At 43.9% G+C, this 24897-nt stretch overlaps 6 protein-coding genes across 8 annotated transcripts in view; 3 read left to right on the top strand and 3 right to left on the bottom strand.

Annotated features, from left to right (window-relative positions):
- Positions 1–1480: 1480 nt before the first annotated feature.
- On the bottom strand, positions 1481–2680 carry LOC136445017 (tripartite motif-containing protein 3-like). The gene has a single exon (XM_066442850.1). The coding sequence runs from the start codon at positions 2678–2680 to the stop codon at positions 1481–1483; it is 1200 nt and encodes a 399-aa protein (XP_066298947.1).
- Positions 2681–4354: 1674 nt separating this feature from the next.
- Positions 4355–5320, bottom strand: LOC136445014 (tripartite motif-containing protein 3-like). Its single transcript, XM_066442845.1, has one exon. The coding sequence runs from the start codon at positions 5318–5320 to the stop codon at positions 4355–4357; it is 966 nt and encodes a 321-aa protein (XP_066298942.1).
- Positions 5321–6816: 1496 nt separating this feature from the next.
- LOC136444782 (phosphoglucomutase-1-like) lies at positions 6817–9281 on the top strand. Of its 2 annotated transcripts, none has more exons than XM_066442525.1 (4): positions 6817–7022; positions 7472–7655; positions 8098–8232; positions 8907–9281. In XM_066442525.1, the coding sequence occupies exons 1-4, from the start codon at positions 6838–6840 to the stop codon at positions 8994–8996; spliced, it is 594 nt and encodes a 197-aa protein (XP_066298622.1). In that variant the 5' UTR covers positions 6817–6837; the 3' UTR covers positions 8997–9281. The 2 variants fall into 2 exon arrangements, with proteins under 2 accessions (XP_066298622.1, XP_066298623.1); XM_066442526.1 differs by lacking the exon at positions 6817–7022 and adding an exon at positions 7056–7186 and having other exon boundaries at positions 8907–9278.
- A 2345-nt stretch (positions 9282–11626) lies between these two features.
- On the top strand, positions 11627–18411 carry LOC136444775 (uncharacterized). Of its 2 annotated transcripts, none has more exons than XM_066442517.1 (6): positions 11627–11751; positions 13988–14787; positions 15244–15346; positions 15783–16042; positions 16451–16570; positions 17034–18411. In XM_066442517.1, exons 2-6 carry the CDS (start codon positions 14197–14199, stop codon positions 17481–17483), a joined length of 1524 nt encoding a protein of 507 aa, XP_066298614.1. In that variant the 5' UTR covers positions 11627–11751; positions 13988–14196; the 3' UTR covers positions 17484–18411. The 2 variants fall into 2 exon arrangements, with proteins under 2 accessions (XP_066298614.1, XP_066298615.1); XM_066442518.1 differs by lacking the exon at positions 11627–11751 and adding an exon at positions 12516–12628.
- Positions 18412–18858: 447 nt separating this feature from the next.
- LOC136444784 (protein wntless homolog) overlaps positions 18859–24897 on the top strand; it is an 87043-nt gene continuing 81004 nt past the window's right edge. The window contains exon 1 of the mRNA XM_066442528.1: positions 18859–18939. Coding sequence (XP_066298625.1) covers positions 18859–18939 — 81 coding nt within the window. The remainder of the gene's footprint in view (positions 18940–24897) is intronic.
- Positions 21301–23806, bottom strand: LOC136444992 (leucine-rich repeat-containing protein 15-like). The gene has a single exon (XM_066442823.1). It carries the CDS (start codon positions 23788–23790, stop codon positions 21301–21303), a length of 2490 nt encoding a protein of 829 aa, XP_066298920.1. The 5' UTR covers positions 23791–23806.

Raw genomic sequence — 24897 nt, 5'->3', positions numbered from 1 at the left:
GGGTCGGCTTAGGGTTTTTTACCGCGCCTTTATTGAACCGTGTTTGATAGCCTTCCCACCGCTACCACTACTTCCGCTTGCCACCCTACTTTCCCAGCACCCTAGAGCGACATAATCCAAGGCCGTAAACACACCCCGAGGGGACTAAGCTGTCTGGGCGGGCGGGGGTTACTCACAGTGCCGTAGAGATATCGAGGAGCCCCTGATGGTATGGATACCAGGCTAAGTCACTGTGGGAATCGCACAATACAGTTCTAACAGATTCAGTTATGTTGGATTTAAAGATGTTTACACCAAGGTCAATACCCTGTATACACTGAACATATACCCGACTTTCGGTTCTTATTGTTACAACCAGTTGCTTTTCTGTAAATTAAATGGTCCAAGGATTGCTTTCCTGACATTTGTACTTGTCCAAGAAACTAGAAAAAGATGGGCACAGCCTTTACATTACACCACATGGTGAAGGTAGGACTTTGATTTTATTTAGATTAATAGTTGATGTACATTTCACACAACATTGTATGATATGGATAACCTCCATTTAACATTAGCCGGCTGGGTTACATCATTCCGACACTTTTCAAAACATTGTGTTTGAGATCTCTATACTGCAGCACCTCCCAGATATGCACAGTTTAGATATACAGGAGTGCATCATACTGAGGGAGGTTGGGTTGGAGATCTGTTTGGATGTATCTTTTAAGGGTGGCAGAAAGCTGTAACAAATAAATTATCAGCTTTGACAGAAAATGACATTTCTCCTGATGAAACTTTCAACAAAGACCAGGACAGGTTTTGTTTATATATATGATTTAATGAAGAAGCCCCTACAGTACATTGTATGTATGTAGTGGTGATGGACTAATTCACTACATGTAATTCCATGCAATAGTACAATTATTATGCATTTATAAGTGAGCTTCACAAAGTGGGTGAGGAATAGTGCATTTTTACAGGCTTACAATTGGAAGAATTAAATGTATTTTCACACATAATTTTTGAGGCTAAGTGTCCTTTGATTTTTTCATCATTATCAATTAGCTGTTTCAGATCCTCAAATTTTGCTGATGCAGGCCACCATGGTTCATAACTGTGGCATTCACTACTCTGTACAATGTTAAAGATACATGAAACATAAGTGTGTGATTAGTACTGAATAATATATATACATGTAAGGCAATCAGTGCCATCCCAGTAGTTAATTTGCAGCTAATGCTGATAATTACTGAGGTCATCATAGCAATCAAGCTACTTTTAGTTCATTAAGCTTCTTGTTAATAGTTGTTTTATAACGTTACATATAGTTTATTTCTATTGATTTCAATATGCAGCATGCATCAGTTTTACTGACATGTAAAATGTTTTTATATACAAAAAAAACTGACTATACATTATGAAAAGCTGGTTGAGTGCCAAGAATCATTTCATGATTATGCATAAATTTTGACAGTTTTACGATAACTATCATTATTCAAAGTCAGAACGTGTTGAATATGGTGACTGTGTCCGTCCAACCATCAGTCACGACCAGTGGACCCTGTATTGCCATGGCAACAGCCCACAGTTGCTTGTGGCAGGAAATGATGTCTCTGACGAATCTTCCTGTCTTGTCAAACATCTTTACACGATTGTTGTCTGTGTCTGCCACGATGATGTTACCTTCCCTGTCTGTGCAGATGCCAAGGGGAATGTTCAGCTTTACTGTTATCTTAGAACTATACTGATAAGTCACATATTCTCCAAACTGGAGCAGAAACTGTCCATACTCGTTGAACGCAAAGACACAGTTATTGCCCCTGTCAGACACATACATCCTTCCTTCATTATCCGCAGTTACAGAGCATGGTTCCTTCATCCCCTGCTGCTGACCCACAGTTCTCACAAGTGTTCCATCTGGCCTTAACACCTGTATTTCACTATGCAGGTCGGGCCAGTCTCCTGTGGTTTGTGTGATGAGGATGTGGTTCCTCCTGGTGTCCACAGCAACTCCTCTTCCCCCCATCTTCTGTATGTCAATCTTTCTCACCGCCTTGCTCTGTTTGTCAAACTGCACAGCAAAGTCAGCTGAATCTGTCCACCCCACCACCCACAGGTTACCCTCCCCATCCAGGGCCACATCAGTTGGATTTATCCTCCAATACTCTGGTGTGAATGTTTTGAACTCGTGAACAAATGTTCCCTGCAGGGTGAAGACTTGGATTCTCTTGTTCCCTCTGTCTGCTACAAAGATCTCTCCTTCATCTGAAACAGCAACACCGACTGGATCCTTAAACTTCCCTGGTGCTATGCCCCTTCCACCAAAGGACACCTTATCTGGCTGTTTCTCCACTTGCTTTTGGTTACCTTGGTGATGACCTGTGCCCCCTGACTTCACATGTCCCAAAACTGGCACGGGGGTGTCTGTGGGCTGAAAGACAGCAGGCTGGGTTTGTACCGGAGCTGGTGCAGCTTTTCCTTTGTACTTCCCTATAACTTCTGGTAAAGTAGATATCTGACCAACTAACTCGACCCCTTCTTGTTGCATTTCTTGTTCTGCTTGATCACAGGGAGCAGACAATTCATTGACATCTGCTGATACGCTGTCTCTTCCATCCTTTATCTTCTTCAAGTTTTTCTTTTGATCTTGTTCTGCTTCAGACAAGAGATGGTCCTTTCTCTCTGTGAGTTTCTGCACCATTTGGTTGTAGGCCTGAATAATGCTGTTGTCTATCTCTTGTTTCTTCTTGTTCAGGTAATCCTCTGTCTCTCCTAGACCTCTGATGAAGCTGTGATAGCCATCAAGAATGTTCCTTCCCTCATTGACCAAGGTCTGGACTGTAGAACTCCTTTCCTGTGCAGCTTGATGGTTGTTGTGCGATGATCATCATGAGTCTCTTCCAGACACAGTTCACACACTGGAATCTGGCACTGTTTACAGTAGAGTTTGACCTCCTCAGAAGAGTGAACACAGTCTTTCCAGGCTGGGGTTGTTCCCTTGTTTCCCCTGACAGTGTCGCTTGCTGTCTGAGCCTCTCATACAGACTGGCTGCCATACCATTGTCAGGCAAACCTGTGACCCCCTCACTTGGCAGCGTGACCTTCTGACGACAGTTTGGGCACTCAGAGATCCCCTCCTTCCTGGCATGATGCTGTAGGCAGTCCTGACAGAAGGTGTGCTGACAGGGCAGCACCTTGGGCCTGGTGAACAGCTCCAGGCAGATGCTGCAGGTCAGTTCTTCACAGATTTGTTCCCCCAAACTAGACGGTGCAGCAGCCATTTTTTGTCCCTCACAAGCCTGTGACGTCTGAGCTATCAAGTGCCACATCCCTGATTCTGTTTGCCTTCCTGTCTATGTGCATGATTAGGTGAACAAAGTTGGCACGGCTCCAACATGTACCTGAAAGGCATGTTGAAAGCTGCCAAGTGAACACACTTGAAAACTAATAGGGAAGCTTTTTTGAAACTTCTCTAAGCAATGGTAGGGTTTGTAGGTTGTATACCAGTGAGGGTTTGACTTGAGCTAACCAAATTGGCAAATATAGCTACAGCATCTGAAGGGCAAGAATAAAGCAATATATTTGTTTTCTTTTCTACTCAGTTAGCAGTGTTCAACTCTTTCTCATACAAAATGTAAGCACTGATTTCTAAGATGAGCAGAGAAAGCAGCATAATAACTTTGATATGGCCTGGCTATGGTTGGACTCCTTGACCTGACTGAATGCAAGTCAAACACTCTTACCACCCCCACTACTATTGCACTCATGATCATCTGGTTGAATTAAAACAAAGCCATTGTCTGCCATTCATAATGCATGACTGTCATTGATTTCAAAGATCTAACATGTGCCTACAGACTGATCAAATTGGCAAGTAAATCATTCTGCAGCATATAACAGTAACAGGGCAAGAACAAATCATATTTTTGTTTTGTGCCTACCTGTGAATGCCAGTGCTTAATGTTGTGAAATTATTGAGCAGCTAGGGAAGCAGTTTTGAAAACATTTAATGACACAGTTGTTAGATAATTGGAGGAAGGACCTTGACATAACATGAAAGAAAATCAACTAAAATAACTGTAGTCATAAAATTTAATTGATTGTATTACTAAGTACATGTACATTGTACATTGTACATTGTAGCAAGACATTAATTCAACTAAATTACAATAACTAACTAGTATAACAGTAATGTTTGTTCAGAAATCAAATAATATTGTACTGACCATGGGAGTCAAACAGTGGATCAGTTTGAATATAAAATAACTAAAAATGGCATTTGCGTATCAATGGTATTAAATTCAAACGGAACAATATGTCAGAAAAGTGACTCAGTCTTGATATAAAATCATATCATTACCGTTTCCACTCTGATTTAGAAGTTGGGAAATATTGTGACTGTGTGCTCCCTACAAGAGGTCATGACCAGCTGTCCCTGAGTTGCCATGGCAACAGCCTGTGGCTCTTTAACCCCCGTGGTTACGTGTTTGAGGAATCTGCCTGTCTTGTCAAACATCTCCACACGGCTTTTTCTCCTGTCTATCACAATGATGTTACCTGCCCTGTCTGTGCAGATGCCAAAGGGATGCAACAGCTGACCCTCACCACTTCCCTCACCTCCAAACTTCAACAGAAACTGTCCATCCTCATTGTACACATATACACAGTGATCGCACAAATCTGAAACTAGAATGTTCCCTTCCCCGTCCACCGTGATGTACCATGGACGCTTCATCCCCTGCTGCTGACCCACAGTTCTCACAAGTGTCCCGTCTGGCTTGAACACCTGCACTTCACCTTGTAGGCTAGGCCAGTCTCCAGTGGTTTGTGTGATGAGGATGTGGTTCTTCCTGGTGTTCACGGCAACTCCTCTGTCCCACCCTGTCTTCTGTACTTCAAACTTCCTCAGTACCCTGCCCTGTTTGTGGTACTGTACTGCAAAACCGGCAGTCTCTGTGTTCCCCACCACCCACAGGTTCGTCTCCCCGTCCATGGCCACGTTATATGGCTCTATCTCCTGTCCTGACACGACTGTTGGGAACTGTCTCACAAATGTTCCCTTCAGGGTTAAGACTTGGATCCTCTGGTTCCTGAGGTCCGCTACAAAGATCTCCCCTTCCTCTGACACAGCAACACCGGAAGGATACATGAACTGTCCAGTTCCTGATCCATATCCACCAAACGTCACTCTTTCTCCTCGGTTTGGTGCAGATGGGAGGGACTGGACTGTCACATGTCCCAATACTGGCACAGAGGGGTGAGAGCTGCACCTGTTTCCAGACTGGGGTTGTTTCCTTGTTTCTTTTGATTGTTTTGCTTGCTGTTGGAGCCTGTCACACATATTGCCTGCTATTTAAATGTCCAGCAAACCTTTGACCCCCTGGGGTGGCAGCCTGACCAGTACAGACGGCAGTTTGGGCACTGGAAGGTCCCTCCCCTCCCTGAAAGATCCTGTAGGCAGTCCTGACAGAAGGTGTGCTGACACGGCAGCACCTTGGGCCTGGTGAGCAGCTCTAGGACAGTTCTTCAGAGATTTGCTCCCCCAAACTTGACGATGCTGTCGCCATTTTGTTGACCTTTTGAAGCATGTGAGGTCAATCATCTTAAGTTTCAGTAACACTCCTTACCTGAATAGCAGGTGTTTTTACTGGCTTATTGTTGACAAAGATCAAGTGTCGCTTGACAAACAAGGCTCTAGCATACATGGACATGTGCTTACAAAGCTTGTGCACAGGTCCAGGCAGATACTGCATGCAGGATAGTTCTTCCCTTAATCAGACTTAAAATCATTCCTATTTTAGAATTGGAGATTGTTGCGTGGACCGAATTAGCTAGAATGAGGGCACTTAGTACAAAGAGACACCCGTATCAAACAATTTCGAGGTCCAAGTATGACATAAAACTATATTTTATACGAATACTGAGTCCTGTACTTAAGGCAGCTATATTTCCCTACAGGATGGAAGTTCTTTGGGAACTTGATGGATGCAGAATATCTGTCATCTTCTCTTTCTCTCTCCATCTCTACCTCCCTCTCTTCCTCCCTCACTCTCCCTTTCTCTCTCTCACTCTGACATTCACATTTTTGTGGAATATGATATGTCATTCTTCTATATGTGCTAAATACATTTTGGTAAACACCGAGTCTTGTACTTTACAGCTTGTGTTTATATTTCCCTCCAGGATGGAAGTTCTTTGGGAACTTGATGGATGCAGGGAAACTCTCCATCTGTGGGGAGGAGAGCTTCGGGACCTGCTCAGACCGAACAAACGAAAGATGCTGCTGAGTCTTGAGCACAGAGTGTTCTTCATACACATCATCATACACAGCCAAAAGGAACAGTTACTCGAGTGTTGATCTTTCAGTGGACTGTCTGTGACCATTCCTCAGCGTGATCCTGCTGTTTGGTGTTGCTGCAGTGGGAAGGACGCAGTCATAAATGTAACTCATACGAAGCACCCTGATGAAACTATTCACGAATACTGAGTCTTGTACTTAAGACTTGTGTTTATATTTCCCTCCAGGATGGAAGTTCTTTGGTAACCTGATGGATGCAGGGAAACTCTCCATCTGTGGTGAGGAGGGCTTCGGCACAGGGTCGGACTGAACAAACGAAAGATGACACTGAGTCTTGAGTACAGAGTGTTCTTCATACACATCATCATATACACAGCTAGAAGGAATCTAACAGTTACCTGAGTGTTGATATTTCAGTGGACTGTCTGTGACCATTCCTCAGGGTGATCCTGATCCTTGGTGTTACGAAGCCCCAACCTGATGAAACTATTCACGAATACTGAGTCCTGTACTTAAGGCACCTATATTTCCCTCCAGGCTGGAAGTTCTTTGGTAACTTGATGGATGCAGGAAAACTGTCCATCTGCGGGGAAGAGAGTTTTGGCACGGGGTCGGACCACATCCGGGAGAAGGATGGCTTCTGGGCCGTCATGTCCTGGCTGTCAATCATGGCCGCAAGGAAGGCCAGCGTGGAGGAGATAGTCCACGCACACTGGGCTAAGTACGGAAGGAACTTCTTCACCAGGTAAACTATATCTTTAAGTCGTGTTTCAAGACGTCTTGTTAGCTAGGGGAGGGCGGGTTCTGGGCGGTCATGTCCTGGCTGTCAATCATGGCGGCAAGGAAGGCAAGCGTGGAGGAGATAGTTCATGCACACTGGGCCAAGTACGGGAGGAACTTCTTCACCAGGTGAGCAACGTCTTAAAGTCGTGTTTGAAGACGTCTTTTTAGGTAGTAGCAGTTTATTCATTTTGTGGCCAGGGAGAAAAAACATGGGCCGGGTAACAAGTGGTTGAAATTGTAAAACTTAGAACTTATGTTTTTCAATCTGTTACTGCAAGGTTTAGGCATCAGGTTTTAAATTGTTTTTCCTTTACCTTGTTTGTCACTATGATGTGCAACATGATTTTGGCTACAGCACCGGGGCGGAGCCTTTACGTGCTCAGAATGATTGACAGGCGATGTGCCCCACAGGTATGACTACGAGAACGTCGACGCTGCTCCAGCCAATCAGATGATGGCGAACGTCGAGCAGCTCATCACGGGCGCGGACTTCGTTGGGAAGGAGTTTTCCCACGGCGAGAAGACGTACAAGGTCGCGAAGGCTGACAACTTCATGTATACCGACCCTATCGATGGGAGTGTCTCAACTAAACAGGTATTTTCATTTTATTCCTTTCTTACCATCATCATAAGATCTTATTATAAGGTCTCTCATCTTATCTATCCCTTAGTCTAACCATTTGACCGTTGGGGCACCACAGAAGATGAAACCAGTTTTCTGTTCTTCTTAGCGTTTAACTTAATGTCATGCCTGTCCATTCTCTGATATTATCCTCCCATCTTTTAGTTTTCTTTTCCCCACAATGGTCTTCATATATATGGACCAATGTTTTGTTTGACTCTATTCTGTACTTCAGCATTTGAGATGCGGTCTCGGCATGTGATCCCTAGAATCTTCCTGATAAGAAGCTTTTCTAAAAGTAACATCAATGTATCGTCTATCAATATGAAGCAGATTACTTTTTAGGGGAAACAGATTTAATGTGGAAGTGAAGATGATTCAATGTTGATATTTAGTGTAAATTTGTCTTCTGTAGGGCCTGAGGATCATGTTTGAAGACGGATCTCGTGTGATCTTCCGTCTGAGCGGCACGGGGAGTGTGGGCGCCACGATCCGCTTGTACGTGGACAGCTACGAGACAGACGCAGTGAAACAGAAGCTGGACGCACAGGTTTGTTTGTTTGTTTGTTTGTTTGTTTGTTTGTTTGTCTGTCTGTCTGTCTGTCTGTCTGTCTGTCTGTCTGTCTGTCTGTCTGTCTGTCTGTCTGTCTGTCTGTCTGTCTGTCTGTCTGTCTGTCTGGTCGGTCGGTCGGTCGGTCGGTCGGTCGGTCGGTCGGTCGTTTTGTTTGTTTGGCATACCCGGTAAACCACTGTAAGTCATAACACACCAGGTTCGTACTGAAGAGTACAAGCTACATATCCGGACAGATTTATATGATCCACTCACACCAGCAAGGACCCCTACTCTTTTTGATAAGTGTGGTGAGTTCTTTTGCATAATCGAGGTGTGGCTCTCCTCAAACACGGGACCTCCATTCAATGTCCTATCCGTTCGAAGTCTCTAACCGACCCTAGGCATTCATTTTCACCTGTGAGTGATGTGGGGAAAGTCGTGTTAAGTGCCTTTCCTAAGGGCACAACGTCAACGGGACAAATCAGGGAACCCCGGATTCCAAGCCAAGACCTCCCATGGTTGGTCACTTTAGGCAGATTTTAATGCTTGAGATTCAATGAAAAAAGTGGCCTTGATGTTGGTCCTAAAGTTGGTCCTTATCCTTATCCTTAGTCACTAATTCGGGTTTTATTGTTCAAGTTTTATTACATGAACAATAACGACTGTTGCAGGTCATGCTGAAGCCTCTGGTAGAAATAGCGCTGAAGTTGTCTCAACTTCGGGAGCTGACGGGACGTGATCAACCCACCGTCATCACCTAGGCAACAGCAAAACATCCGTCACGAATGTCAGCGTCAACCAGACATATCCCTCAGGCCACACCAATTCGTTTTGTTGGATCTCGGATATTTTGAAATGAAACTTGCATCATTTTGATTTCTGACTGAAATAATTTCTAACTTAATACAAACAATGTATGTGAACCAAGGTAATTCTTTCTTGACAGACTGTATTTCTATTCCAATGAAGTATGATTTCTTTCTGAGCCAAAATTAATTACTCAAGCAACTAGATAAGATTTAGAAAATCTTAAAAGATTTTAGATTTCTTAACTTGAAATTTTATCCAGTTGCTTGAGTATCTTATCACCTGGTTGTCTATTAGTAACCTTCATCAACGATTTCTTTTTGAATTTTTTTTTCAGAAATCTGAGAACCAGCAAATCAAATTGGTGTGGGGCCATAAGGGACAGAACTAGATTTTACTTTGTGCTTGTTTGTATAAGTTGTCTGAAGCCCCTTCTTTGTAAAACTGAAGGTAGAGAAATACAATCAATTGGTGCTGCTGAGCTCTTGTGAAGTGAGATTAATGTGCAGTTTGTAGTTAAGTTGATAGGGGACACTGCTGAGTGGCAGAAGATGTTGGCTGCAGATATGTGGACGTTTTCTGGAACTGAATGTCAAAAGAATGACACAGCATGAAGACTTGTAGCTTCCTGTGAACCTTTATAGGGAAAGGTTGTGGAAATTTGTGAAATATTGATTTTGTGCAGTATGAATAAAAAGCTTAGATTGTCATTCAATCTGTTGATTTTATGTTTATATTCATTGGAGTTTTTGGTTTAATTATTTCAAAGATCCTTTGATGAGACTACTCAATGTTGATGTAACTTTGTGCACTATAGATAGAATGAGATATTCCTCTTACAGAAGAACTGGTTTTATTACTACAGTATGATGGTAAAAACAGACTGAACTCTAGGATTATAAGTTACATACTCATACTATGTTTCAGTTGTACCTATTTTGATACCTTTCTGCATCTGATACCAGTTTTTGCTATTTTTTCTATCCAAAGAATTCTAAAGGAGACTGGCACCATTCTGGCCCAACTGTACCATACAGCAGTATTAGATGTTGGTGGTTTCCTTACAGTTACAGTTCTTTGTACACTACCAAATTTTCATACCTAGCGGACATTTCAGTGACCGTCTGTCACCTTTCTTTGGGCACTACCGATTAGTTTTGCTTTGTACTGTAGCACAGGTGTTGCTGCTGCAGTGTGAAGTAGAACCAGTACTGTATAGTCAGTATTGCCCTGAGGAAGGTGACAGACTGTCACTGAAACGTCAGCTAGGTATGAACACTTTGTTGTGATACTAGTAGGTAAATTTAAACACTGTCTTTGTTATCCAGTGATTTACCTACTTGATGAAACTATTTACATGAGACTGTGTACAGTTTTCTTGGCAGCTCCAATACACAAAACACAAAACTTAAACATGAATATCTGTGCTCTTCAGAAGCTGACTACAGGACATATGTTTTCAAACTTATTGTTTTTTTCAAGTATTTTGAGATGGCATGTATTTCCTCTAAGGTAGCAAAATGCTTGTCAGTTTTAGTAATGAACTTGAATCAGCACAATGTTATAAATGCTTGTAATTCATGTGCAGTTTGGCTTGAAAGCATTGATGATTATATAGAAATTTCTATTTTTAATATAGTTGCAATGTGATTGAAGAAAGATGCTCCCAATGCATTAGATGTGCAAAAAGATATTTTCTCATTGTTGTAGTGAGCTTTTATTTGTCAAAATCAAAATAGACTTAGAGTGGAAAAATCTGAGCTATTTACATGACATGAATGTGACCATGATTTTGCGTACTTTGACATAAGAATGGTTTCATCACCCTTAGATTTAAGTATCCCATTCTTTCACAAAGTTAAGTTAGTCCTAAGTGAGCTGAGTGTGAATGCAAAGGCTACAACTGTCAATAAAAGTGATTTCACTTGATTGTACATTTGTCGTAATTTTCTTCCGATTCACATCTATCATCTGTACCTACAAAAGTGGTGAAAAGTTTCATCGTGAGACTTTGTTGCAGTTCTGAAAAGATGCGTTAGGTGTCGCACTTTTGCACAGCAAGCCGCCATTTTGCTGAAACTAGATATACCAATGAAAGATGCTTTCTTTCCCCATGTTTATCGCCAGTGAAGGGGGAGGTATAGTAACTCCATTGAAACTTTTTGAAAATTAGAAATTTTGTTTAATTCAAATGTATCAAATTAAATTTGAACGTAACAGCAGTTTGTACAGCTATAACGACTAGTGTAAAGTTGGCACAACTTTCAAACCATATACAGAACATAGCTGCTCTTCCTTAGCTAAGGTTCTAGCCTTTTTATTGAACATGCCAGCTGAGCACTCTGTTTGGCGGTTGCTGTAGCAGTCATGAGGTAAGTAGCCTCTAAGCAGACTCCGGTGAAGTTTTCTTGTTGCTTTTTCCTGCTTAATATCTTCCGCTATTTGGTTGCTGTCTTGTTGTGGTAGCTGCAATCTTTATACCGCACTTGCACAGCAAAGGATGAGGAAAATACAGCATTCAGAAAGAAATTCCTTATCAGCAAAAACGGCCTTTAAAAACACGTCCACGAGCCTGATGTGGAGGCTATCGTGCCGCCCGTGCCAGGAAGAATGCTCGGGTTGTCCTGGAATGTTTCGCGCCAAAAATAGCGACGGGACGAGCAGCTACACATATCAGGTGGCCGTTTTCCCGGAAAGACCTGCGGAACCGTGAGTGTTTTTAATGTTGCAATTTTCACAGTTTCATTAGACGTCTGTTACACGAATGGCAACATTTGTTGCAACTCCTTTGTTTAGAATAGCTGATTGTAAGCTTTTTGTTTGTTTGTGTACGTGTCAGAAGAAGTCATTTCGTTCCTGTAGTTTTGAGCATCATACGATGATGTTATAGGCACGGAAATGCAGTAGAAGCTGTAAAATCGGCGTACAAACGGGAAGATTTTAACCGTTCACGTTTGAAAAAAAACCCTGGTCGTATGAACAGTCGAATTACGTGGTGTTTCGTGGTGATGGCATACACAGAAACCCTGTAGAAACAAATGCTGGAATACAAAGATCTGGTCTATATTGGTGTTGCGTCCATAGATCACGTACCCCCATAGCGATGCTGTACTGCAAAACTGAAAATCTGTATACCTCAGGCTAACAAATACTTCAAAACGGCCATCCAAACTGACAGGTATATGATCAAAGTTTGTCCACACAGAAGTTATCGATATTGATTGAATTATATTCGTAACAACATGGTCGCTTTGGTAAGCCTGAAGTGAAATTATGGCTGTGGACGCCGATTTTAGAATTGATTCGCAGTGGTCGTCTACGAAGGATCATTCAATCATAGAGTCTCTCATAATAGCTGCAGATTGTGGAATAATTCTTGATCTTGAGGGTTTGAAAGTAGAAGGAAAGCCACCAGTTCGCTCCGCCCGTACCCGTCTGTCTGTTTTAGCGTGTGGCCTGACATCAGCGACATTTACCGTTTTGGCGTGATCAAATTTCGCCCGTCCGAAATAGAGCCCGTAGCACCAAATACCGCCGTACTGGGACGAGATGTCCTCCTCTTCATGACTTCAACAACTTCTCCTCGGTAAATATCACACATTTTCAACCCTATTTTATTTTCTGTGACGACGATTGCGATTCCGTATCCCGCTATGGAGTCCGCTTGTCAGGTAGAATTGTTTGTGCGACTCTGTTATCCCATGGGAGAACACAGTCTTCTGTACTTGCAACATTTTTCTGTCCGCCCAAACTCGCTCGGCATGCCCGGTCTCCGTGTTAGTATGTTGTACTCTGATCTCCAAGCAGATGTAAGGTCCAGTTTTACGCGTGTTTTTGTCAATTTTGTACGTCTTTCTATCAGTCCGCGTTTCTGGCAGAGGAAGACGACGAGCTGAAAACGTGGACTAAAAGAAAAACGTACGAAAACAGGCTTAAAACAGGTTTAAAACAAGATGCACCCCACGTCTACTTGGAGATTACTCCGCATGGGGGGAGGGGTTCGTCCTAAGTGCATTTGAAATGAATAGTAGACTCGGAACTACTCAGAACATTGTGTTTAAGTCTGATGTAGACGCGCGAATTCTGTACTTTGTAAAATCAATGTACATGTTGAAGATATAGATAGTGTAGACATTAATTTATTTTTTTACGAATGATAAGTTAATATTGTTCATATCCTTCTAGAGGAGTGATAGCAATCTAGAAAAGTCTTTCGTCAAGAAAACGTTCATGTCGCTGTTACTGAGCTGTATCTATGTCTATGCTAGATCATAATTACTGATTTCTGACTACTAGTAGGCAAATGTATTAGTGCAGTAACTCATATACCCCTAGCTTTAACAACCGTGTAAACATTTGATGATTGAACTCACCACCACACACACAAACACATTCAATAACAACCGCTGTGTTCCATTAGCTCTAACTAACGGTTGAGAATGACTAGCTATAAGACACAAGAATAGAAACTTTTCAACAACTACGTACTTTCGCCGAATCTATTCAAACCGTCCCTTGCCGTTGTCAGATTTTAAGATATGAAATCTAGTTTTCTTCATTTCGTTTCCATGTGGTGTTGTGTTTACATAATTACTTTGCATGACTGTAAGAATTGCAAGGCATCACGTCTTTTAGTCAATCAGTGCGTCGATCGGTCGGTCCTCTTTCTGTCCGTCAGTCTGTCTGTCTGTTGTTTATTTGGTACGTGGGTTGGTTGGTTGGTTGGTTGGTTGGTTGGTCGGTCGGTCGGTCGGTCGGTCGGTCGGTCGGTCGGTCGGTCGGTCGGTCGGTCGGTTGGTCGGTCGGTCGGTCGGTTGGCTGACCGGTCGCTTGCTTGCTTGCTTGCTTGCTTGCTTGTTTGTTTGTTTGTTTGTTGCTTCGTTCATTTTTTAAATCATTTTTCCTTCATCCAATGAATATAATTATGTCCTATTTCCCACACCAGGGCGTAGTGAACGGACCGCCGCCAGACACCCAGGCCACACCGTACGTCCGTAGCTAGCTACCCGGCGAGACCCTCACACCACCCCGTACGTCCGTAGCTGGCCGCCCGGTGAGACCCTCACACCGCACCGTACGTCCGTAGCTGGCATCCCGGTTAGACCCTCACACCACCCCGTACGTCCGTAGCTGGCCGCCCGGTTAGACCTCGCCATGACGGCACAGGTAATTCCCGTGGAGGCCATCCTGGGCAAGCCGGACTTTAAGTACCAGAAGGTGCAATACCGGCGGCACGTCTGGCAGCCCGGCTTCGGGCCTCCAGAGGAGGAGGCCCCGCCGGAGCAGCTGGCGCAGTCCGGTACGGGCTCGTCGTCCATGTACATCCGGAGTAAGGACTACGGTTTCCAGCGGAACGTGTGGACCCCGGGGGATGTAGCGTACGACTCCGAGGTGGGATCGCAGTGGAAGGCGCCGGAAGGGTATGAAGGGGTTTACGACGCCTCCGTATGGGGGATCCCGACCGACGGGGACATGCTCCCCGTCATAGACATCGACTGGGACGAGCTGAGTCGGCGGAAGGCCGAGCGCGACGCCCGGCTGGCAGCCGAGGAAGAGGCGGCGAGGTTGGCGGCGGAGGCTGCGCTTGCTGCCGCCGGGGTGCCTGAGGTGTACGGCCCGCCCATGGGCCGGGAGGAGTACGATAGGATGATCGGGCTCGGCGGGCAGAAGGAGCTCGGCGGGCCGCTGGGGGGAGAGTACGTCACGCCGACCGAGGAGGACCGACCAGTGGACATGCAGGCACAGGTAACTACAGCAGACGCCATTTTACTTCTCTTGTACTAACGGCACATTATACTGTCTAGTAATATTTGCTTTACCGACAAAACTGTCTTCTTAAACCTTTGTCAGTAGCTGGTTCTGTCACAGCCTGCTTGAAAATCCTAGCCTGTGGCACCATCACCAAAAAGTGTACGACGAAGACCGTGTCGAAAGTACTAAGCTCAAATCCTGGGAAAGGCAACTCGGTTGCACGTTGGGGCTGCACCCGTCTTTTGAAGGAAGCGTAAAATGTTGTGTTCCAGAAGCTGAATCTCCGGACTCTGAAAAGTTGTTTTGTTTCCCTGTAAGAATACACCCTGCTACAGAAACAGCAAGATAACTTGTTGACCCGTGTGCCACTATAGCTAGGCACTTCAACTTAAAGTACAATTAACAACAACCTTTCGTCTGCTTGATCCATGTACTGCACCGCCCTCCTAGGCGCAGCCGGGCGGGGGCGGCATGCCGGGCGGGACCGAGGCGCTGTCCGGGGACTCCGCCGCCAGGAAAGGCCACGAGCTCAACAGAAGGAAGCTGGGCGTAGGTCGGTGATGTTTTTTGTTTTTTTACCTTTGGCTTTGCCAAGAATATGTTTTCAGTAGCGTTTGTTTCAGTATTTGTAACAGGGTTTATGGTTTAGCAGTTTGTGGATTACCAAGTCCAACAAATATGAATGAATGAATGAATGAATGAATGGATGAAGGAAAGAAGAAAGGAATGAATGAGTGAAGGAAGGAATGAACTTTATTGCTCGACAATTGTACACGGCACAATGTATGGCAACAATGACAAGGCAATCAATACAATAAATACTAAACTAGCTATTCCTAAAAAAACTATGACTACAAGAATAATCACAGGGCTACCCTGGGTAAACATGACAGGATAAGAAAATAAAAAATAAAGTTATGGACGTAAATAGCGTATTGACATACATTAAACGTTTTCTGCCTGTTAACAATCCATTCTCTCTTCTGTAGTGACGCGCCCGTCCACCCTGCACGACATGACGTACGGAAAGACGGCGGAGGGCGGGAAGGGCGCCCAGCTGTACCAGCGGCGCCAGAAGCGCGTGGTGCAGTTCTCCAAGGAGGACATCCGCAGCTTCAAGCCGTGGCTCTCGCTCATCTACCTGCCGCCCACGGAGGTCCTGCCGTACTTCGGCCGGCGCGTCAAGGAGGAGCCCGCGCCGCCCCAGGAGCCTGCGCCCGCCTTGCCGCCCAAGAAGCCCGGACAGAAGGTGCGTTTTTTTTTTCAATCAGTAAAACATTCAGAGCGAGTATCTTGTTGAAGCTGCGGCACCCTGGCGATCTTGATAAGAGTATCGTCGTCATCGTCGCCATCATCATTAGCGTCATCAGCATCATTATAATCGTCATCATCGTTATCATGGCTCTAATCGATGACGATGATGATGATCGATGATGATGACGATGTTGATGACGATGTTGTTGATGATGATGACAACGATGATGATGACGATGATGATGATGATGACGATGATGATGATGATGATGACAATGATGATGATGATGGTGACGAGGATGAAGATGATTCTGATGACGATGATGATGACTATGATAATCGATGATGACGATTTTTGTCCTGTTTCTTAATATCATAACACCGTGTTTTGAATACACCCCAGGTGATGCCGAAGGCTCCGATGACGCCCTGGAGCGCCGCCATGCAGACGTCTGGAGACGTCGAGCCCGCCTTCACTCACCTGCGGAAGCCCGGCGCGCCCTTCGCGACGTACCTGGAGAAGGTACCAGTGACTTGGTTCCAGTGACTTGACTCTTGTGTTTTGTGGGATCGCACGGCCTCTGCTTGAATACGCTTGCCCTGTTTGGCATCCCTGTCTTTCTGCTGCACAGTACAAGTCCATAGTATCAGTACAAAAGAGAGCATACAGAGTCATATTACGTCAGAACTATGTAAAATATATGACTTAGCTTTAAGCATGTCTCTACCAGGACGCATCGAGCTCTGTAGAAACTACGCACAATCAGTATCAAAATCACCCACTCAATCCAAAACTTGTCGCTTCTTGCCCAGTTACTAATTAACTGATCTCGGTTGCTTGTCTATATTTTGATACAAATAGAAATTTTACATCAGTTGCAAATCATGCCTTAATTCAGCGCTTCTGGCTACAATGGCATGTCATTGACTGTGTGGTTTTATTGTAACTATTGAAATAAATTCATCCATTCATTCATTCATTCCAGGGGATGATGGGAGACCAGCCTGAGACCGTGGGCGCCGTGCAGGCCGTGATGGGGGCGGCGGAGGGAAAGAGAGGAGGCGCCGCCGGCGACGGCAGAGGGGGAGCCGGCGGCGGCGCGGCGTTCGCTGGGGAGGGCGGCGGTGTCGGCGATGGGGCGTACGGATCGGGCTTCCACGTGGAGAAAGTGAGCGCGGAGGCGCGAGGGGAGTACCAGAAGTACCGCGACTTCAACCGGTCTGCGAAGGGGTGGTTCGCTGTGGAGGGCGCGGAGACGTACGACCTGAGCGAGTCCGAGGCGGCGTCCCGAGGGCTGTTCGCCGTGCGGCAGGTCGACACGGAGGCCGACGTGTGGCGGCCAGACCCGAACGTCGTCAAGGCCATCCTGCAGCAGCGCTCCGAGCTGCAGCTGCCCGACGAGCTGGCGGGACTGCCCGAGTCAGAGGACTTGTAGGTAGTAGTAACTTGTAGGCGGGACGGCCCGAGAGTAGTCTGGTAACCATCTCACCGGGGGCTCCACGGTATGTCTTCGGTGCTGGGAGTGATGCAACCTCGCACAGTTCATTAGCGCACGCCGGAGGATTTTTACGGGGTCGGCTTCAATCACCTCACTCTTCGGGACGGCAGTAATCAGAAATACCGGTTAGAAAGATAGGCAGAAAAAGGCATATGTCTTGTAGAGCTGGGGCCGGGTAAAGACCCCTTGCGGGCCCATGAAGACTGGGTACCAGGCTATACTGTGAGGGTGAGGCGTACTTTATTGCAACGTGTACAGAGATATAACCAGACTTGCTCATTGCGAACATGAAACTTTTCAGTCTCCAGAGCTATTGCAGTAGAGCCGAAGGTGATGCAGGCCCACAGGGGCCATCAGAAATATCAGACAAGTTTTTCGTCCATAGAGATTTGAGTTGTATCCAGATGTGCTGGTTATATAGGGAGGTAATGAAGGCACGATTCGGGGTGATGGGGTCAGGGGAGGTATAGGCTGAGTAGTACACTTAGTCTATTGTTATTGAACAAAGCTTTATCTACAAATCGAAGACTTAATGTATAGGAAGAAGCGCACATGGCACAATTTGTTTGTTAAAAGTTGGCACATAGTTTGTTAAAAGTGTGTCTTCCTCCGCCAGTGTGCTTGGCTTTCTGTGTATAAACTAGTCGGCTTGTTCTTTATGACATAGTAAACATGTTCTGATGTCACCACAAGAAACGATGAGTCATCAGTTCTGCTTGTATATCTATGCTGGCTGTGCAGGTTATGAGTAAACGTAACGTGAGACAGTTGATACAGTCAAATGTATGGGGAAAAAAGATAAAGATAAAAAAAATGTGGAGTTATGAAGTTTAAAAGAATACATATTAAAGGTTGTTGTGCCAACTCTGACCGCCTTGTGTACTTACTGTGTTGAGTTGCAACGCAGAAATGATCATCCTCAGTCACTCACTCACTCGGTGGTTTATTCGGTGTTTATAGGTCATAGGTCACTGCGTTATGTCACCGTAAACACGTGCTAATTAATGAGTCATTATTTATCATATTCATCTATCAAGAATGTCGAGGAATAAGACTACAAAAGTTACACATATATAGTACATATAATATATATTTAATATCCAACCTTTGTAAAAGCCGAATAAACAAAGGTTCAAACAAAAACAAACAAAACTAGTATGGATTATTGTGAGATTTATGCAAACCCAAGGCAGACGTTGGAAAACAAAATCGTCTTATCTGGATTTTCCGTTTTGAAAAAAGGAAAACGGGGGCGAGAAAAACGTTACGACTTTGCACTCTAACATCTGCTTGGAGATTAGGATTGGACAAGATGGCGGCTGATGGCGAACGACCGGAAGTAGGTCCAGGAGACCAGACCACTGTTCGCCGGGCTGACGATGAAAGACTACATGTAAGGTACGTGTATATGCGGGGGATACATGAGTCCTTTATATTTCATGCCATTTGTACCTATTGAAGGTGCCGATAGTCCTGGTTCTACCTTTTCTGTCCTCGGAGACTACAGCGTGTTGTGGCCTCTGACCAAGGAGGTTTAATCCTCCTTGCTCTGACGACAATAAACTTTGCCTTGGGAGAGTCCGGTGACCACAGATCGCAGTTGATCTTCTTTTATCGTCACTTCTTCGTGGGCATTCTCAACACTGAAGATTTGAAAGTAATCGGTCAAACCAATCTCGAGTTAATTGAATTAAAACGTATTTGCCCCCCTCCCCCCAACAGTCTCACAGTAGGAATATGATATCGTAGCGTTACATTTGATTCCAGAAATATCAGTTGTCAAATGTACTCAAATTTGGTCAGCTTGATTTTATACCTTTGTTAGGAAGGTTGACAAGATGTGGTGTCTGCTGTGTGTTTGTGATAGTATAACTCGAGAAGTTGTTGAATCGGATGGATCTTTATTATTTCCAATTGGTATTACATGTGCGTTGATAACGTTATGCGTAGCTAGGTGTTAGCAAAACAGATTTATTATGGACCCCTGGCATATTTCTATGGTACTGCAACATAACTTCCAAGTTCGATATCCACAATACTTTAGGGCTCGAAATTAGTTTTTGGGAATAGGCGCACCTTGGGGGTATGGATGGCATTCAGCACCAAGGACAGGTGTGTTTGTGTGTGTGGATGGATGGTGTTCAGGGACAGGTGTGTTTGTGTGTGTGTGTGTGTGTGTGGATGGTGTTCAGCACCAAGGACAGGTGTGTTTACCTGTGTGTGGATGGTGTTCAGCACCAGGGACAGGTGTGTTTACCTGTGTGTGGATGGTGTTCAGGCACAGGTGTGTTTGCTCATGGACTTTCGAACCATAGTCACATTCTACTTAATGACCTATAGATAATAGAGTCACAGTCACACACCAGCTCCACAGGCACACATCACCACATGGCCAACACAGTTGAGTTTCCCTCAGTATTTAGCATTTATTAAAACTGTGACACCCGTACATAACATAGGGTAGCAAAGGTGACCAGGTGTCTGCTGCCCACAGAGATACAGAATATGATACAAACTGAAGCAAACATGAAATAAATCTTGATTCAATCTTTACCACTGGATTACAATATGAAAATGTCAGACATTTCAGATGTCATTCCAACATCTTTCATCAGTGATTCAAAATTAATATTTTCAATTTTTTTCTTAACATCTATTTTGAATCACTGATGAATTATCTTGGATTGGCATCTGAAACGTCTAAGATTTTCATGTTGTAATCCAATGGTATAGATCGAATCAAGATTTTATTCTTCAATTTCCTTAATGACTAATATTCACAAACGTATAAAGCAAGCATGCTCAGTATGTTGAGCATAGGATGTATAAGTAGTACTTGTGAAACTGCTGTACATTTGCCTTTTTGCTTTTCTGGTACATTGCAACACGCCAGTCCTTTGTCTCATATTATAAGGAGTTGATTTCAATCAAGTTCTTTCACATTATTGTCAGCTATAATTTTATCATCCAAGCAACCTGGCCTTTCACCAGAAATATACATGTAGTTTAAACTAGATTTTCATAATATAATGACTGTATTGTTACATTGAAACTAAGAAGTAAATTTTGATAAATGTTTCAACCATGAATTCTAGTACATATAATATTAGAAAAGTATACACAGTAATTAAACTAGTCCTGTCACCCTAACATGTGTAAGTACTAAGTTTTGCTTTGCTGAACACAAATCATTTCTTACAAATTCCACACAGAAGTTTGTAACACTTTTGCTGTTGCTATACATATGAAGACATAATTTACAGGAAAAGGGTTCGATTTTGAAAAGGATTGTTCCTCACCTCTATAGAATAGAGTGGAATATTATTTCCAGAGTAGAATATAGAATATGGTTATTTAATAATAATATTTCTTGTTGTCTCTGGCAGTAGTTTTCAATATTCTTACAAGTGTATCCTCCTAGTGTCTTAAGTTTTTGTTTGTTTTTTGCTTGAAATATGTTGTTCTATCATCAAAATGACCATGAATATACTTATTAAGTGTTTATCAGATCTCCATGCCACGCAATCCTTTATATAGTGTATGTTAGCTTGAGGACCCTAAACCTGTCCTGGTATGACAATTTCTGAAGCCCGCATACTCTTTTCTTCTTACCCCTTGTAAACTTTTTTCTTTCTCTACCACCAATGAGTGGTAGCTATATAGTGCCCCTCACTCTAAATGTGGGTGTATCATTGATTTGTTCATTGATAGGAAAACCTCTTTATCTACAATGGTTTTGTGCTGTCTAATTGTGTTATGTGTAGGTGTGCTGCTGCTGACTGCTGGGGTTCCTCAGGGGTTCATAGTGGTTTGGACTATCAGCACCAGGGGCAGCTGCTGTCTGTGATTGGTTATCAATGGACTCATCATCGTTCTGATAGACAATAGCCTGTGGAACAGCCCCAGCGTCTTTAGCAGCTGCTGCTATCACCTGGCTGTTCTCATATTTGGGGGACTGTGGGCCTTCTTTTCTAGCTTCTATTCCTTCATCATTCTCATATTCGATAAACTGTGAACCAGCTGCAGCATCTTTAGCAGCTGCTGCTATCACCTGGCTGTTCTCATATTTGGGGGACTGTGGACCTTCTTTTCTAGCTTCTATTCCTTCATCATTCTCATATTCAATAAACTGTGGACCAGCTGCAGCATCTTTAGCAGCTGCTATCACCTGGCTGTTCTCATATTTGTGGGACTGTGGGCCTTCTCTTTCTTGTGGATCAGCACCATTCTCGGGGCCCAGGGAAAGAGATGGAACCTCATAACCATTGTTGAAGCTACCGAGATGCTGAATTTGTCCTGAGGCCAGTTGTGGTCTTTGTGAGTGACTAATGACGTCATTATACTCTGCTTCGTCTGTCCATGTGTCATGACCACCGCCTGTGCAAGCTGCTGCATCTGCTGGTTCACTGTGGGAACCGGCCTGAGGGCCAGCTTTATTCTCAGTGGGAAGAGGAGGCGGTATAACCAAATAGCCAAAACTGTCAAGACTCTGCATGTTGCCTGCACCTTGGTGTGGACTTTCTGGTTGGTTGATTTCAGGGATGGTGTTGTACTCTGTATCAACATCATCAGTTGGAACGTTATAGATATGCTGGCTGTCTTCTGTACTGGGATGCAAAGTTTCTGATTGACTGTTTATGCCTGCGGGCTGCCTTATCTGGTCATGACCACTGGATGTGCCTGCCGGGTTTGAGTTACTAGAATTTTGCACAGAATTAGGATCCCTTTCTCGCCTCTTATTCATGCACCATATTGTCAAGGCAATGGTGGAAATAATGAACAATCCAAGAAATATGCACAGAGTAGCAACAAGGGGCACAGACAGGACAATGCCACCCCCAGTAGGGCCAGTGTTGCTTTCTGTCATCGTCGACTGAAAACCAAAAGGAGAGTCAGTACTGACTTTAGACCAGGAAGTGTTGGTGTCAGAAGGGTTTGCTGTCTGGGGTGTTTGGGAAGATGTTGGAGGCCCTGATGTAGACTTGATGGAAGGACCAAACAGAGGAGAAGTACTGACAGTAGGCCAGCCTGGGTTAGAGTCAGCATTGGGTGTGTTGCTGGCTGTTGGGGACAGTGTTTGTGCCTTTGATGTTGACTTTGCTGACTGATGAAAAGGAGAAGAACTGCTAACTGCAAACAAACTAAGAGTAGAGTAAACAATGCGTTTTGTGCTCAAAGTGGAGTAGACAGCTGTTGTCTCTTCACATATCAGGTCGTATGGATTTACATCCCGTAAGTATTGCCCTGTAAGGTTACCGGGTCCAGCACATATTATCTGGTTCTCAAATGGGTAGGAGCTGTTCATCCTCTGCTTAAAGGGAGCCATCCTACAGTCACACTGCCAGGGGTTGTTGTTAATGTCGACGGTTGAAATAGAGGCCAGTAGGTCATATGTGTTGGCTGCAATGGTGCTGATGCTGTTGTACCCAAGATCTAAAATGCGAAGCTTTGTTGTGTCATTGAACATGCCTGCCTCAATACTGTGGATGCTATTCCACCTAAGATCAAGCCTCTTTAGGTAACTAAGTCCCACAAATAAGTCAGCTGGTAGGTTAGTTAACTGGTTCTGGTAAAGAAGCAAGATCTGTAGATTACCAAGTCCCACAAATATGTCAGCTGGTAGGTTTGTTATCTGGTTGTGGTGAAGATACAAGGTCTCCAGTTCACCAAGCCCCACAAATATGTCAGCTGAGAGACTAGTTAACTGGTTAATGCTAAGCAACAAGGTCTGCAGATTACCAAGTCCCACAAATATGCCAGTTGGTAGGTTTGTTATCTGGTTCTGGTAAAGATACAAGGTCTGCAGATTACCAAGTCCCTCAAATGTGTCAGATGAGAGACTAGTTAACTGGTTATCTTGAAGATACAACTCCTGCAGATTACCAAGTCCCACAAATATGTCAGCTGGTAGGTTAGTTAACTGGTTGGCTCCAAGGTCCAGTCGAGTTAGGCTGGTTAAGTTGTTGAATGTCTTGTTTTGGATCACAGAGATCTGATTTTGACTAAGTTCTAATACTGTCAAGCTTGTATACCTTGAGAAATCAGACTGACTTAAGGTTGTGATGGCATTGTCCTCCAATGTAAGCATAGTGATGTCTGTAGGCAGGTCCTGGGGAACACTGGTGAGGCCTCTGCTGCTGCAGTCACATTCTGATGAACAGCTGCTGCTGCAGGCTGCGGTCGGTCCAGCTTCCTTCAGGATGATCAGCAGAAGAACCAGCATCCTCCTCGCTTTGTTGCTCATACTGGGATGTAACTTTTCTAGAACAGAGATTAGATTCATTAGCTTAGAAAAATTGTTTGTGTCCGTAGAATTCAACAAGTCTTGAAGAACTTCCTTTCTTAATAAGGCTAGTACATAGTCATTTCAACTGGCCTGAACCAACTTTCCACTGGCCCGAAATTTCACAACTTTTCCGGCTCTCACAGGTTCGATTAATAAAGGAGATCAGAAAGTATTACACTGACTGGCACTCTAGAGAACCAAAAGCTATTAGATCCTTATTTGCACGATCAACATCTGATTAAGTCAAATATCATCAAAGGTACTTACATACCAAAAATAAGGAAAACAAACGATTCATTCTTTTATAAGTTTCTTTATCTATCCTCCACCACCTGGTGAGGCCCTCAATGCATGCACAACAAAGACAGACTTAAGGACAAATCAGTAAGACTGATCCTACCCTGATCCTTCAAGGAAGGACTGCAAGGCACAGATGTTTTAGTGGGCAAGACATTACAAGAAAATGGTATCTGCAAAAATAAAACATAGGTGTGTAAGTTCAAAGAACCATGAAATATATTATTCAATTGACATGTTTTATATAAAATATACCGTATCCGGGAACACCTCAGTATTCAGGCTGATTGACTCAGAAACATGAGAAATTCCATGATTATCCATAACTGACATTACATGTATACTGTACAGTACTATACAATCATGTATAATGTCAGTCTTCCTTGTCTTGTTGACACAAGTACATCTTATTTGAGACCTTGAAATATCCTCTCTATTTCCCTTAAGAATAAGTGGAAATCTTTTGAAAGACCCTTATTAAGTTTATAACTTCAGTAAGAAAAGCTAATATGTTGTATGTAACTTCAGTAAGGAAAGATTTTTAGAAGGTGGCTGTGTGCCAACCCAGTGCCTTCTGACAGTGTTCCTCGTCGCCATTTTGTCAGGACGTAGGAGCCAAACATTTGATCGGACAATCTTTCCAACTATGAACTGTCATAGACAGAAAATACGTCAGGTATCATGTAGGGTCAGAGATGAAGTTGATTGACTAACCTTAGCACGTAAAGAAGCTGTCTTCAGTCCGCAAACTCCTTTTAAGGGGAGTTT

Source organism: Branchiostoma lanceolatum, chromosome 11, assembly GCF_035083965.1.
Source record: "Branchiostoma lanceolatum isolate klBraLanc5 chromosome 11, klBraLanc5.hap2, whole genome shotgun sequence".
NCBI lineage: Eukaryota > Metazoa > Chordata > Leptocardii > Amphioxiformes > Branchiostomatidae > Branchiostoma > Branchiostoma lanceolatum.
The sequence above is the reverse complement of the archived record's forward strand: the minus strand, read 5'-3'. Positions and strand labels throughout refer to the sequence as shown.